This window comes from Seriola aureovittata, chromosome 1, assembly GCF_021018895.1.
Source record: "Seriola aureovittata isolate HTS-2021-v1 ecotype China chromosome 1, ASM2101889v1, whole genome shotgun sequence".
NCBI lineage: Eukaryota > Metazoa > Chordata > Actinopteri > Carangiformes > Carangidae > Seriola > Seriola aureovittata.
The window spans coordinates 21,229,672-21,244,768 of NC_079364.1; the positions used below are offsets into that span (position 1 = coordinate 21,229,672).

Below are 15,097 nucleotides of genomic sequence, written 5' to 3' on the forward strand. Positions count from 1 at the left end.
CTTAGTGTTACACTTATTTGTGTGTGTGTGTGTGTGTTTCTTTCTTTCTTCCTTTCACCTCAGACATAAAGATGAACAGAAATTGCATTGAGTAGTATCCTCATAATGCTTTCTCCATCACTGTATTTATGGTTTTATTTAACTCTAATCAACCAACCTCATGCCACTGGAAGATCGTTAGCTGTTAATGGATCAGTTTTTCTTCTGGTGTCTTTATAGTTCAGCTTCAAGGAGAGAAGGAAAGGGGGAGACAAGGATGTAAACGACATGAAGGAGGAAAGGAAACATTTAATCAAAGTCAAACCCCTTTCCCTGTGTTCCAGCTGTCTCCCTTCGCTATATTATCCTGTTCCCTCCAAACGCAGACTTCTCTTTTCCCGCCACCTTTTTTGTTTTAAATCTCAATTCCATTTCATAGATGAGAAAACACAAAAGCACACATTGTGTCAGTTTTGTAAAAACAGGAAATATAGTCTCTTTCCTTTCCTTTCTCTCTCTCAAACGTCTTAACCACATTCCTTCTACTTCTCCATTTCAGCCCTGCCCCCTTGCAACCTAACACACACAAACACACACACACACACACACACACACACACACACACACACACACACACACACAAACAGGGAGGGAGGGAGAGAAAGAGAAAGAGAGAGAGCTCGTCCTTCCTTTTCCCCTCCTCTGTGTTATCGCTGGAGTGAAGGAAAGGTGGAGTCTCTTATAGGAGTTGACCAATTTGGTCCTCATTCAGAGATTTCCAAAATCATTTCTTTTCAAAGGTCACACACTCCTGCCAAGCAAGCAATTAACACAAGCAACTATTCTTATGCGGTGTCTTTTACAGTTACTTACAAGTGCATTACAACTCATTTTAGGTCATGGGGCTAAGAGTAAGAGGACAGTTTTGCTTGACGCAAAAGTTTGACAACAGAACTCAAGCTGTCCTAATAATAATAATATTTTGTCCACCCGTTTTATGTAAATGAGGGTAGGTTTAATAACAGGAACACCTCTTGGTGCACTGCAATGCAGTTCAACAGCATCACAAACAACATCCTCCAAAATGATGGTGCGGGAGAGTTGATTCACCACCTCTCTAAAACAGTTTCAACACAAAAAATGATCATTATATCGTTCATGAAGTATGTTGTATTATTTCTAGTCAGATATACCTAACAGACTCGCAGCTGAGTGTCTTTCATAATTTCATTGATGACTTGTTGAAGACACCACTCTTTACAGCAAATCACTCCGCCATGCTAAACAGTTGCCAATGCAAGAAGTAGTTCCTTTCAAAACGACGTTAAGGGCATTTTTATATGAATACAGTTTCTTCAATAATGTCCACCATCACAGTAAACAACAATAAAGTAAGTTCATCCACAAATGATGATTAGCAATTGAAATGTCTGCTCTCAATCAGCTCAAGTCCAAAACAAACCGATCGTTCACAGATCACCCATCAGTGTTACGCTGCTCCAGATGTGAACATAGTGTGAGTCATTACTCGAGCAAACACTGGACTACGGCACCGACTACACAGCTGCACAAGGTCTGGCTCTTCTTTTGTTTTTTACAGCTTTGCCTGGGTTGCGACACTTACAAAATAATGTGCACTATTATAATGGTCACTAACAGTAAACAGTCAGCTTTCTTTTCACGAAGTATGACTTATAAACACCAAAACTTGTTTGCAACTTCATCCGATTGTCGGAAAAACAGATTGCTTGATGTCAACATCAGGATTTGTTGGAGATAAAGTTCATCTAACACAAAGATAAACCTCAGATAAACCTCTTTTCTATCCAGCCTGTAACATTATTCCACTGTGCGTCCTTAAGTCCGTGGGTTTTCATATTAAGAGTTTTTTTTAACAAGGTTAAATGTAGCCTATGCAAGTTGTATGTTCTAAGATAAATTGGTATCTACCGCTGTAATGGACGTTTTTACACCTTGTTTTACATATGGTAAAAATAACGGATATTTTTTAAACGACTTCACACCCCATGACTCTCAGCCATATGCTGTTAGAGCTTTGTGGGAGCTGTAGGCCTAGTTGTGGAACACCGTTTAAATGAAAAACATATGACTTTTGTGATGTTGATAGTTGTAGGCCTATGTGTCACACAAACAAGTCGTTCTGATGTCGTAATGTACACTGCTTGCAGTAGAAATAAATCAAAACTAATTTCAAACTAAATAGGCTAATTTACATGAAATCTGAATAAAACAGATAAAATTGTTCAAATGGAGTTTGGATCTAGAGGTGATTTTGCTAGACTGTGACTGTTCAGCTTATCCAGGAATAGACCTATAGATAAATTTAGACCTAACTTGACTCATTTTAGTGTAACATGGACGCAGCGAATATAAGTGAATGCCCATGTTAATGTTTCAGTCTATGTCTGTGTGTTTGTCCATAAGATGTCTGCTGAGCTCTACTGTATGGGTGGACCAGGTGGGAATAATGCAAGTCTGCAAAGCACCACAGTGGGGGGCAGCAAACCTTTACACCGCTTCATTAAGGGGCAACCGAAGATTATTGGCGTGAGACACACACACTCACACACTCAAATTATTATTTATCAAATAGTGCTTATGATGCATATCTGTATTTCCCCTGTTGACAAATTTAAGATCCATTTAAAGTCACAATTAATTTTTCTATTGTCAGAGAAAATAAAAATAAAATAAAATAGAATTGCAGAGGTCATGTTAGACATTGTTTTTGATTCCCTGTCAGATCATTGTGCTGGTATTGGGCGCCTCCTTTTTTATCCTTTCCATTGCAATAGTGGGAGACAGCGCTGGTCAACCTATATGGACAGCCATCCCGCCTGGGTTCTTGCTGGGAACACTGGTTGGTAGAGACGATTGTTATTTATATTATTAATCAGTGGATCATAGCAGCATGTGGAGTCAGAATCTTACTCAACTATTTATTTTTTTTTTTTTATATTCTGCCAATTTATCAACTGACAAATAGTAACAGTTTATACAGGATTTGATCAAGGGCTGGTTGTAATTTTAACTCACTTCAGAATTTAAGCACCATCAATTGTCCAGTTTATAAAATCTATTGCACTATTTTGGTATCTGAAAACATTTTTGAGAAAGATAATAATACAATGTTTCTCCTCCTTTTCTTACAGTTCATGATATGTGGGATTCTGTATATTGTGACAGACCACAACCCGACCAAGAAAACAGTAAGTATTGTATTATTTTTGAAGTGATACCGGCAAGCTTTCCAAGAAGGACCAAGAGAGCTCTGCAGATAAGACAGTAGATTAAAAATCCCATCCAGACATGCATTCAGACATATAAAAATAGTTTGACTGATATGGTTTTTCCCACTAAACATTTGAATTACTTGTTTAAAAGCTCTTAAAAGTACATAAAGCTGACTACAAAATCCACAATTTATTTAGGTGTCAATCAGTCACTCTATTGACCAATGAAACATAGTATAATTAACTGATTTGTTTGCAGAGCTCCCATCTTGTCTATATAGAGTGGTAAGAAAACATAAGTCAATGCTTTGGAATTACCTCCATTTATGTATGAATGTATCCAAAATATGGTCAGGTCTTCACCCAAGTTACAATAATGAACAAGCACAATCTAATTTATCTAATATCACACAAATCATTGTGTTGTTTTTGTCCATTTTGAAAATATCATTCAAACAGATACAGTGCAGGTTGAAAAGAGTATGTCAACTCCTCAGTCAACGACATTAACGAAAGCTGATTGGAGTCAGGAGTTGGGATACCTGGAGTTCAATTGATGACCCATGAATGGATGGGTTAGAGCTACTTTGACTTATAAAAAAACATTTAAGCATTTTGAGCTCGCTACTTACAGGAGGCATCTGCCAATGTGAACTATGCCTCTCAAAAAAGATCTCAGGAGACTTGCAATCAAGAATTGTTGATTTGTATAAAGCTGAAAGAGTTATTAAGTCATCTCAAAGAGTTTAGATACTCATCAGTCCACAGTCAGACAAACTGTCTATCAATTGAGATGATTTAGTTCTGTGTTTACTATCCCTCGAAGTGGGCATCCAGCTAAGATGACTCCAAATGTGCAAATGCAGAATGATCAGTAACGTAACAAATAACCCCAGAGTAACAGCTAAAGGCTTAAACGAGTCATTGGAGCTGGTTCACATCTCTGTTCATAAGTCTACCATACGCAAATCGTAATATTAGCTTAAGGACACTGTGTTAGTCTACATTTGCGACTTAGACAAAGATCAGATCATATTTTATCATCAATTAGTGCAGAAAACCAGGTGAATTCCAAAGGGTTCACATACATTTTTCGTGCCACTGTACTGTATGAAGTATTGCCAATATTTGTAAGTTTCTGTCCTTTTGTCCTTCATCTCTCTCTGCTGGTGTCTACATGTAGGTCACCATATCGTTGGCTCTGAGTGTTGTGACAATACTTGGGATATTTTGGACTATTTTGCACATCCTGCCCGAATTAATACACAGCCACTACGTCAGGCACTATGACTTTCCTGAAGATGATACAACAGAGAATGATGATTTAGCATGGAGATCATCTCATGAGGTGATTATTATTTTTATAGTTTGTTTGTATTTTTTGTTTCTCTTGAAAGTAGTGTCCATTATAATCTTGACGGCAAATCTAAAGCAAGTTTTAGCTTTTAGATGTCTTTGTTGAATTAAGGCTCGTAAACGACATACAGTTTGTGTATCTTGGTGTCAAAAACTTCACCCTCAGATGGTCAGCCTTTCAGGATTTGTGACACTTGAGGACCGACAAACGATACATTTTAAATATTTCATTTGTTGTTAGCTCAAAGCACATTCATATATATCATAGCATCCAGCATAAAAAAGATAGTATTTAAAAAGCACACATACTCCAATAAAAACATTTAACACTGCTTGAACTATTTAATCAATAAAATGTATCCTAATTTGCATCCAAATTTAACGTCACATCTCTATCTCTCTATTTTTTATCAATTTGTATAGTTGTTAACTGAGACACAAGGTCTTCAGTATTAATTTGATAAATTAGACATTATGAAAAAAAAAAGAACATAATATTTCCCTAAAAGCTGGTATTCAATTACTGTAACAGCAAAGTAATGCTCACCACTCTGCACTCTGGGTTTCTATTCTTTTAACATTAATAATGTTTTCATACTATAACTCTAGTTGCTTCTTTTTTCCATACACTTGATCTATATATTTTCACATTAAAAGCCTACTTATAAAAGGAAGGCTGCAAGACATTAAAGTCTGAAACTTCTGGAGTAAGTGTTGAGATTCATTTTAGAGGCAGGGTACACCAGACCATCACAAGGCACAATCACAGACAGCCATTCTCACCTTTGAGTAATGTAGAGTCACCAGTTGACCTAACCTGAAGGCAAAAGGAGAACATGCAAACTTCACAGAAAAGGCCCCAGCTGACCAGTGAGTTTGTATCCAGACCCTCCTTGCTGTGAAGTGACAGTGTTAACTACTGTACAATTGTACCCCCCATAACACTGAATTGAGACAACAAATAAACAAGGAGGAATTGTTGAGTTTGCGTTCACTGGGAAACAGCAGTTTGCTGTATTTTGCCTGTAGTTTTCTGTTTTCCTATGATTAACTCATGTTTTAAATGATGTATTTATTTAATATCACCACACATTATGTTTGAAAGATGATAATCATCTGAAGGTGTAATACATTTCAGTGTGGCCCAAATATGTGTACACAAAATTTCATTTCATTTAATTCAAATCAGTTGTATGTTTTTGTCAGACTGTATTTTTTTAGATGTGTGTGTGTGTGTGTGTGTCTGTGCGTGCGTGTGTTTGTCTTTGTCTAGGCCATGGGATTGGTTGTGGAGGCGACCTTTGTATTCTACAGTTTTGTTGGTGCAATTATTTTCATTGTAATGTCAAGTCTGGCCGGCGCTGCTCTGCGTTCCACAAACAGCCAGGTAAAACCACATAAAAAACACACACATCACACACAGTGCTGAGACCTGTGTGTGACCCACTCACTGAGAGACCATGTCACAATATTTGCTAGGCTTAAACAAAGTTGCAACATGACTTACGACCAGTTAAGGCAACCATGAGAGTGCTCTTCTTTCTCCTCTCTTTAGGCCATTGTAGTGATGACTACTGCGCCACCTGAAACTCCAGCTGAATGACGAGGACAAGACGGAGGCCTGCAGACAAATTGTACAGAGAGAAGAAATAGGAGGCATACAAAGACAGCAAAATATTTCTCTTAGTGGACAACATAATACTTGACTCCTAAATACTACCCAGTTCTCACTAGCATGTTGTGGTCATTGTAGACATTGCAATACAGAATGTATATGTATATGTGATGTGTTGCCTTGTGGTGTTTCTCTGATCTATTACAATAGTTTTTCTTTTAAACATTTGCCACCAGAATCACCTGGATGATGGCATCCAACTTTCCCCACCGTATAGCGTATTAACTGCTACTTACTCTGCAGTCTGGCATTTGCTGACCTATTTTCACATTATGTTTATGTGACTACACCACAGGAAAAAAGTCTGGGTGAAACCAATGTCCTCCTGAGATTGTTCAAAAAAAACTTGTGTAGGTTTAATTTCTGAAAAGTAATCAAGTTATGAGTCATGGGCAGGCTCAAACTGGGGTAAGGATGCTAGTGCTCTTGTCACAGTACCAGATTAAAAAACAAAAAAAACACATAAAGGCAAACTTTGTAAATACTCATTTTGTATCATCTTACATGGCGCTTTATAAATGGGCTATATGTCCTTTACTAATACCTGATAGATCAGTCATGAGCCAATATTGAGAGAACTTCCTCTCCGACTAGTGCTTATGCTCAGTCAGCATGATATTATTTGCTTCGTCTTAAACCACTCCAATGGATCAGTTTACTTCCAGACTTCTGAATCACTTCCCACCTCTCCAATTTTTCAGCGTTTCAAATAGTGTATTCCAAATGGAATTCAGTCTTATTATCAGGCAACTGTTTGACTATTAACCATTAATGACTAATTAACATTTATAATTCCAGAGGCGTTACACATTTGTGCTTTTGGCTTATAAAACGAAAACTCCTTGAAAATATTTGGTTTGCCAACATGTTAAAACCATTATTACCAAATGGAAACATACATTTTATGAGTAGAGAAAAAACGTTTTATATTCAAACAACAGAGTGGGAAAGACTAATGTGAAAATATAATGTGAACAACTCCAACCACAAACATGCCACCTCTGAATAACTGTTTTCTGTGTTTTTACGATCTGAACGATGTGATCCTTTTCTACCTTCCACCTGTCCCTTACGGTAGAAGTTTGGCAAGTTTTGGCAGAACATGCACAGAACATCATGGCTGCCCTTGGAACTTTTATTTATTATTTACCATGTCAGCTCATGTTTCAGCAGCACCTTTGTTAAGTACATGCACTGTGATACTCAATGTACTGTACTACCTCACAGGGGACAGCATTTGAGACACAGAGAACAGGGAGTGCGATGTTTTTTGGCACCATATGTTTGCAAAAGCCTTTTAGGTGACATTTTGATTTTGGATTCAATTTACCAAAATAAAAGGAAAACAGACTAAAAGTTAGAATACATTCGTCTGTACAGACTAGACTTGACAGAATAGTTTCTGGTTCTGTTTTTTATTTTATTTAATATTGTCATAAGAAAAAAGGTCAATTTCACATTTTCACTTTGAGTACAGAATAATAGAAATCAAACGTGCATACAAACACATGAAGTTTATGTGTTCATAACCAAAATATAGCTAAGAAAAAGCAACAAAAAATTTATCTAAAATTGAGTCCATCACATCTTGTCAAATACACACTGTACATTAGACATACATAACAATAGATCTAAGAGGAGCTTTCTCTATCAATTTTAATTTAAAAAAGCAGTTGTAATTAATCTCTAGTTTCAAATGTCCTCTAGATTACACACCATATGGACATGCATAAATTAAGGAATGGAAATGCCATTAAAATTGTTTTTGTCATATGATAATTACATTTGCCATTTGCCACTTTATGAGCACAGTTTGACAGCCTACACAGTCCAAACAGGGAATATGAGTCTCATCTGACATGTGAAAGACAACTGGTAACTGTTTAGGATGTACTGTGTAAATTCAAGAGAAATACAGTGTGAAGTAACTTCATACATAATTTGCAAGTGTTATATCTCTGTGTATGGTGGACTGTGATCAAACTGTATTGACCATGGTTTGAGACACTGTCTGTACTCTGTTTTGGGTTTGCTGAGTCACACTGAGTCCTGCTGACGAAGCAGGTGCCTAAAAAAAGTATCACCTCAGGAAAAACTGTATTCACAATAGTGTAATCATCTTTGCTATAGTTCTGAAATGTGGAAATTTGTGGTTATGGATTTGCAACTATCAGCTGCCAGTGAAAATATAGTCTATAGTTTGTCCTTGTGGTTAATTACACTGGAGTGCCTACTGATTACGGGTACTCTATAGCACTGAATGGAATGGAGTCATGTGTGTAAATCTGGCCACAAATTAGCTACCAACATTGTGTTAACATGTTATGGTAGGAAGATGCATTAAAATGAGAGTACATTATGTATGTACTGTATGTATGTATGTATGTATGTATGTATACCTCTGGTCATAATTTTCTTTTTATTTTCTTTATTATTAACATTTTAATTATAGCCCACCTTTTCTGCTGTGGACTGCAGTAAATATTTGCTACAGAAGAATAAACTCTCTGAAAACAAACTCTTTTGAAAACAACAAACAAAAAACAAACAAACAAAAAACTAGCATGTTTTTTGGTAGCAAACAATTGCCTATTTACACATCTAGCAGAGACAGAGAAACATTACCATTCATTTGGAGTCCTGTGTCAGGCCACCTGCAGAATGTAGGCTCAATATTTACTCTCTTATCTCTCTTTTTGGTCTCTACCAACTCCTGAGGGAAATCTTTGGCTCTGGCAAAACAGTAAAGTTGTCGACTGTAAAACCTAAAAAATTTGCTGAGAGACAAAGATCTGCAGGAAGAATGGGGTGATAATTTAAACATTCACATAAAAAAAGTAGTTGTTTTCAATTGTTAAAATAAAAATATTGATTATAGCTGCTTTGAGCAATTTATTTGTTTACTATATATTCTTTATTTTTTCTTATTTGGAATGGCCAATTTTTCTGCACTACAACATTAACAGGATTAACTCCCATTGTTGGCCTCCAGAGAGTATACTCACCCATGAATTCGGAAATTAATCTCAGATCTTAATCTCAAAAATGCCCTAATTCTCTTCCATCTCAGATGTATTCGCAAAATATGGAAAAAAAATTATTGTTATCCTAAACTACTGAAAACAAACAAAAACATTTGAATAATACTGTCATACAAAGACAGGAACATACACTTCACTTTTGCGACGTCGCCGCATAGTCTCAAATTGAAGAAGTAGGGGGCTTATGAAAGTCATTCCTCAGGGTACACCGCTGGTGAACACGCATGTGCTCTGTGACACGGTACTGGCGTGAAAAGGTCATAGGGCAGCAGGGGCAGGGGAAAGGCCGTACGCCAAGATGGCTCCGCACATGTCTATTCAGAGAGCCTCGCTGGCTGAAGGAACGGTCACACAGAGAACACTGGAAAGGTTGGTGAAGAGGAGTTGACAGATGAGCTGATATATTTGTTGGCATGCTGGCTGAAAGGGTAGGAGCTATGCAGACAGACAAGGTAGATGACTTGGATGCTTGTACAGTGTCTGGCACACTAAGGGGTGAACAGACTGTCAGGGTACAGCTCTGGTTCTCACCCTCTTTAGGGTTGGAAACCTCCTCCACAGTCCCAGCTTTATGTATGGCGTCAGCTCCTGGCCTACATTGGTCTTTACCTACAAATTTTCCTTCTCCAAAATTTGTCGCTGCAACCCAAGATTGAGTGTCACCTTCATCAAAACTCTCAGCCCCAAATTTTTTTCTGGCTCTAATATTTCTCTTGTCAACTCCTCCTTCATTCCCCTGCTCTTTGTCATTATTCCTGACTCCATTTCCAAATGTGTCACTTCTCTCCTCCTCTTCAGATTCATGGGACACATGCATTTCAGCAGGTTTGGCGCTAATGTCCAGTAGTAGAACCTGGTCTGTCGTTGCCGTAGCATAGGGCTGCCTCAGAGGACTGTGACCTGGACTGGATAAGCTCATTGCTTCCTCCTCATCACTGGACTGGTCAGAATGATCAGGGTGGCTGGTGTGGGAGCATTTGTGATCAGAGTCTTCGTGCATGAAGTGCGTGTCCTCCTGTGGTAGGCAGTGATAATGAAGATGCCCATGGTATGACTGCCCCGCAAGACTATATATTGAGTCAGACATGTTGCTGTCCACAGGCATTGTAAAAGTTAAGTGTGGCTCTGTGATTTCAGTGTCTGAGATCTTTTCATGGTCCAGAGAGGTGCGCCGTTCAAAGGCAAAGAAACCACCAGTGACATTATCCAAATTTGATTCTGGTGTAGTAGAGAAAGGTAAACAAACATCAGAACTCTGTCTTTCGTCTTCCATAACTGTGCCTCTGTTGTCTTTTGGGTACCAATCTGTCTTAGGTCCATTGACTTTACAGTGGAGGTCCTGTCTATTGATTTCAGCTGGAGACCTGCTAGAGTAACTGTGTTCCTCTTTGGTATTTCCAGTGGGACAACAATCTTCACAGTTAGAGTCACTTCTTGTGTCTGAGTCCTGCATAGTTCTTGGATATTGTGAGAGCTCATCTGCTCCAGCTGACATTGAAACATCGTGGCAATCAGACCAATACAGTGACTGATGTTTGGACGGCAAATCATCAAAACTGAGCTCAGTTTTATGCTTAAATCCCCTCATGAAATCACTGCAAACCTTATTCTGTGTCACTGAATCATCTCTAAGATGTTTTGTGTGATTCTTATTCTGAAATAAATCACAATGAGCATGGTGGTCATTAAGGTCTGTAATGTGGGATAATGTGTTGTCCAACTGTTCATCATTCTGTTTCATAAAACAACCTACATTGCTGCTGTTGTAATCCTGTTCTAGCATGTCAGATTGATCTGCACTGGATTTGTAACATAAAGCCTGCATTGCACATTGATCTGAACTATTCTGGTAATCCCAACACTGTGTTCCAGTGTGGGTTTTTTTGTTTTCGTAATCCTGATTCTGTACCTCATAGTGATTTTTGTGTTTAGTAGTAATACCTTGATCAATGCTGTCATTGTCTATGCTTGCTGATTGTGAGACAGGGGCCCGGCTGGAGTTGACTGAGAGCTGGGATACTGGATGGTAAGGAGGCACTGCAGAAACTCCTGCCAGCTGAAGCATAGCTGCTCTGCTGCTGTGACGGATGACAGGCACTGCCCCACAGCACGGATGTGGTGATGAGGGAGAGGATGAACAGGAGTTCTTCCTGTCCTCATCTGTCCTCACTAGATCCCCTTCTGTTCTCTTCTGCCAAGTCTTCTCTGGTATTACAGTGCCAGCTGAATGAAACTGATCCCTTTGCACCTCTTTGTCCACTTTAGACACTCCATGCACTTCAGCGGTGCAAGGGATATTTTGAATCAATTCCTGAGGTGTCAGAATAGTTACTTGTCTCCAGTTACCTGTATTTCCACGACTTTCAGTACAGGGCTCAGATGTACTACAACACATGCTGACATCACTTAAAGTACTTACATCTCTTCTACTATGGCGGTTTGCGCCATTTATACTGCTAGCTCCACGTGTATCCGTTTCTCCGCATTTAATACAGGAATCTCTACTGGCTGAGTGTATCTGAGCTTCATCACATGTTTCCACATTGGCTGAATATTGATGATCCCCTCTCTCCAGGGAACTTGCATATGGCTGGTTCACAGTTCCAGTGGAAGCATTTGTTTTATCTGCATCATTCACCTCAGTCCGTTGCCAAGCTTTGAGAGTCTCCTGCAGTTCATCCATCTGCAGGTGGCAGGCAGCACTGAGCAGACTGTAATAGTGTTGATGGCTGCGAGTGTAAGGCAAAGTCCCTGTATAAATGTATTCCAAAATAAGTGCCAGCACAGAGCCAGACAGACATGGTGCCTGCAATTCCACCAGGGCCCCAGTAGAGGACAAGATAGATGCCAGCACTGGACTGGAAGCTGCCAGGACACACCTGCGGGAGCAAAGACCAACTATAGGTGAGATGCTGCATAAAATCATTTACGACAAAAAAGAACCAATATAAACAACACTCTAACATTTGTTCAATATGTACATGTGGGTATGGTTGCTTGCAATAATAAAAGCCGTTTATGTTGCTCACTTGTGTGCGGGGTAGAGTTGACCTGGGCTCTGTCTCTGTCTGACCACGCAGTCACAGAACTGAGCTCGTTCTCGTTGGAGGTTCAGACTCATCAATAGTGATGTTGCATGGGCATAGGGTGATGCCTGGAGAGTACAGAGCTCAGTCAGTAGCAGTTACTTCTGCTTAGCTAACAGGATTAAACAGAAGAATGGCACAGTGTACATACACAAGAAGTTTTCTGTCTTATGCTACAGACAGTTTACAGGTCCCATATTTGTTTTATTCTAAGTCATGTTGTCCATAAGCCTTGACCCTAGCTGTAACCGCGTATGGAAGTGGATGGCATTTCATCTTAACAAACAAACAAAGCGTCTGGGTGGGCCATGATGGAGGTATCACAAATTTACGGAAGTCCTGAGTGCGTTTTAAGGAGCTATTGTTGTGACTGTGCTCCAGGAAGAGAAGATGTTAACTCTAATTCGTTCTACACGCAGTAGTTGCGTATTTCTGCTCTCTGACAATCACAGGACATTTAAAAATAGTAGAAGAGACAAAGAAAGGATTTACCGTACCTAGTTAACTACTAATGATGTTGTGAATCTTTGGTTTTATACTGTCATTTTATAATGATAATGAGTTGTTGCTTAATTTCAACTTTATTCTGCTACAAAAACAATCATGTCAATCAATTGGAATAATAGAATTGAAACGCACATTGGGTTTCAACTGTAACCCTAACCCCTAAGCCTTACCATAATGTATGATATGAGAGGCCTGGTGCTTAGCTAGTGGTAGCTTGTCAATGTTTGATCTCGAGCTGACAATGAGAGAAACGTTAACAAGCAGGTGCTAACGGTGCACCAATGAACAAGCTGCATTTTTAACATGTTCTCAGGTACCGTATTCTCAGCAATTAACATATCTTGTTTTAAGGCACAGTTTCTGCAAGGATTGAGCATTGATACTTTCACAGTATTTCTGTAGCATCTAGACCTGCTTTATAATCAAAAAAGACATCTAATTTTCTACAATACAGGACCTTTAAACCATGTAGAACCATTCATTGCAAGCACTTCAACAAGATAATAGATTCATACTTTCAATTTGCACAACTGTCAATACATGTTCACAATCAGCTACTATAAAGAACAAAAATGAACAGCCACCACCCCAATAATGAGCAAACAGTTACTTGATTAATATATGAGTGAAAGTAAAGTCATAGTAGTGTTTACTATCTTTATAGCAGAAGATTGCTTGAAAATGTTAAAGACAGAAATAAATATTCCTTACCTCCATGTTATATTGGGAGAAAAGCAACAAAGCCACACTAAACTGTGGTCTCCAGTGAAGAACTCGCTGTGTGCAGAGTGTTACCAGGGCTTGTTTGCAGTTGAAAGGAAAACAGAACCTCCATGGGGTCTATATAGTCCCAGTCTACTATCTACGCACACTGTCTCATTCGGAAAACAATCACACGCTTTTCATATTGGGAGTGTGCCGTGATGCAAAGGGACAGGTGCTTATAAGGAGCACTGGCATCTAACGTCAGAATCTCCATGACCTGTTATGGAGGGGGACTGTGACCAGCCCACCGAGAACCAACATGAGACCACAGAAGTGTAACACATAGATCCATTATTTCTATTCACATCATAAGAAGATGGTATCAGAGAAGTCATTTTTTCAATTACATGTGTACAGTAAAGTTGTCATTATGAAACAAAATTAGCACAGGATTGGGTCTGTCATTAATACAGGGTTAACCCATCTCTAAGGTAACTTACTTCTTTTGTCTTTTTCCTGCAGTAGGGTCAGAGGTCATGATCATGGTCTGTTACAAAATAAACAAAAGATGCTGTTCAAAATCATTTGCAGTAATCTTGAATTGTGGAGTTTAAGGGTGAACTCCTGAACCCAAGGTTGTCAGTGCAGTACATTGTATATGTCAAACTGGATCTGTAATTAAAGCAATAATTGGCTTCATTTGTCAACTTTAAGTTTTGAGTTTTCCAGAGTTTTCCACTGAATTGTTACAGTTGCACACAAGGAACTGTGGATGCGCTGAAGAAGAAATCTGTAATTTACCTGGAAATATTTCTATCTGCTTTAATTCTACACAGGGAAGCTTTTCCAGTGTCAAGAGTATGAGCCGCCCTCCGGCTGACGCTTTGTTGACAACTCCATACTAAGCCATTTCTCCACCCTTCCGCACCATGTGCTTGTCATGCTTTTTCATCTCCACAGCAGGCTAAAGTTACAGCCACCCCTCTGACAGACCACAGGACGGTAGTACATGTTCTCTGGCAACTGTGCAACGGAAATACTACTGCAACACACACCATCACATAGTGAACCATTTTAAAATAAAGTCTTGTGGCAGTAACTACAAGTTAATATCTTATTGCAAAGCCAATTTTGGTGCCTACTGAAAGTATGTAAAAAATGTATATCAAAAAAGATATTGCAAACAGTTACAAACTGTAGTTTTTCAGGTGAGCTCGCCATTCAAAAACAGACAGAACAGATTGAAAGTGAGAGATCATTTGTTTTTAAAAAGTAATAATTTAATAGATTATTCCTAGCTCAACTGTAATGTTTTATACAAAAATAGCTGCAGATGCACCATGTTATACAACTTTCATTTTTATATTATATATCATATAATATAGTGCTTTTAGTATTTGAGTGTGGTGTGTGGAAAGTTGCAATATACCACATTTATACTCAACATGTAGTGGCTTTCAGTGTTTCCATTCACTGGTGACACAGCTCACGTAC

The 15,097-nt window shown here is 38.7% G+C and overlaps 2 protein-coding genes across 2 annotated transcripts; one reads left to right on the forward strand and one right to left on the reverse strand.

The window, feature by feature from the left end:
* The first annotated feature begins 1,390 nt into the window (after positions 1-1,390).
* LOC130172980 (uncharacterized) lies at positions 1,391-9,141 on the forward strand. Its single transcript, XM_056381964.1, has 7 exons — positions 1,391-1,552; positions 2,425-2,547; positions 2,744-2,860; positions 3,153-3,209; positions 4,417-4,581; positions 5,863-5,976; positions 6,145-9,141. Exons 1-7 carry the CDS (start codon positions 1,406-1,408, stop codon positions 6,190-6,192), a joined length of 771 nt encoding a protein of 256 aa, XP_056237939.1. The 5' UTR covers positions 1,391-1,405; the 3' UTR covers positions 6,193-9,141.
* Positions 9,142-9,278: 137 nt separating this feature from the next.
* Positions 9,279-13,708, reverse strand: LOC130172964 (uncharacterized). The gene is made up of 3 exons (XM_056381963.1): positions 13,610-13,708; positions 12,335-12,459; positions 9,279-12,184 (listed from the first exon to the last, which is right to left on the reverse strand). The coding sequence occupies exons 1-3, from the start codon at positions 13,613-13,615 to the stop codon at positions 9,466-9,468; spliced, it is 2,850 nt and encodes a 949-aa protein (XP_056237938.1). The 5' UTR covers positions 13,616-13,708; the 3' UTR covers positions 9,279-9,465.
* Between the last annotated feature and the right edge of the window lie 1,389 nt (positions 13,709-15,097).

Bases quoted from the DNA above. Each gene is read 5' to 3' on its own strand.
- LOC130172980 (XM_056381964.1), top strand. From the start codon at position 1,406: ATGTCTGCTCTCAATCAGCTCAAGTCCAAAACAAACCGATCGTTCACA. The intron at 1,553-2,424 runs GTCTGGCTCTTC...TTTGTCCATAAG, and splicing joins CGACTACACAGCTGCACAAG to ATGTCTGCTGAGCTCTACTG. The intron at 5,977-6,144 runs GTAAAACCACAT...TCCTCTCTTTAG, and splicing joins TGCGTTCCACAAACAGCCAG to GCCATTGTAGTGATGACTAC.
- LOC130172964 (XM_056381963.1), bottom strand. The intron at 12,185-12,334 runs GTGAGCAACATA...TTGCTCCCGCAG, and splicing joins CAACTCTACCCCGCACACAA to GTGTGTCCTGGCAGCTTCCA.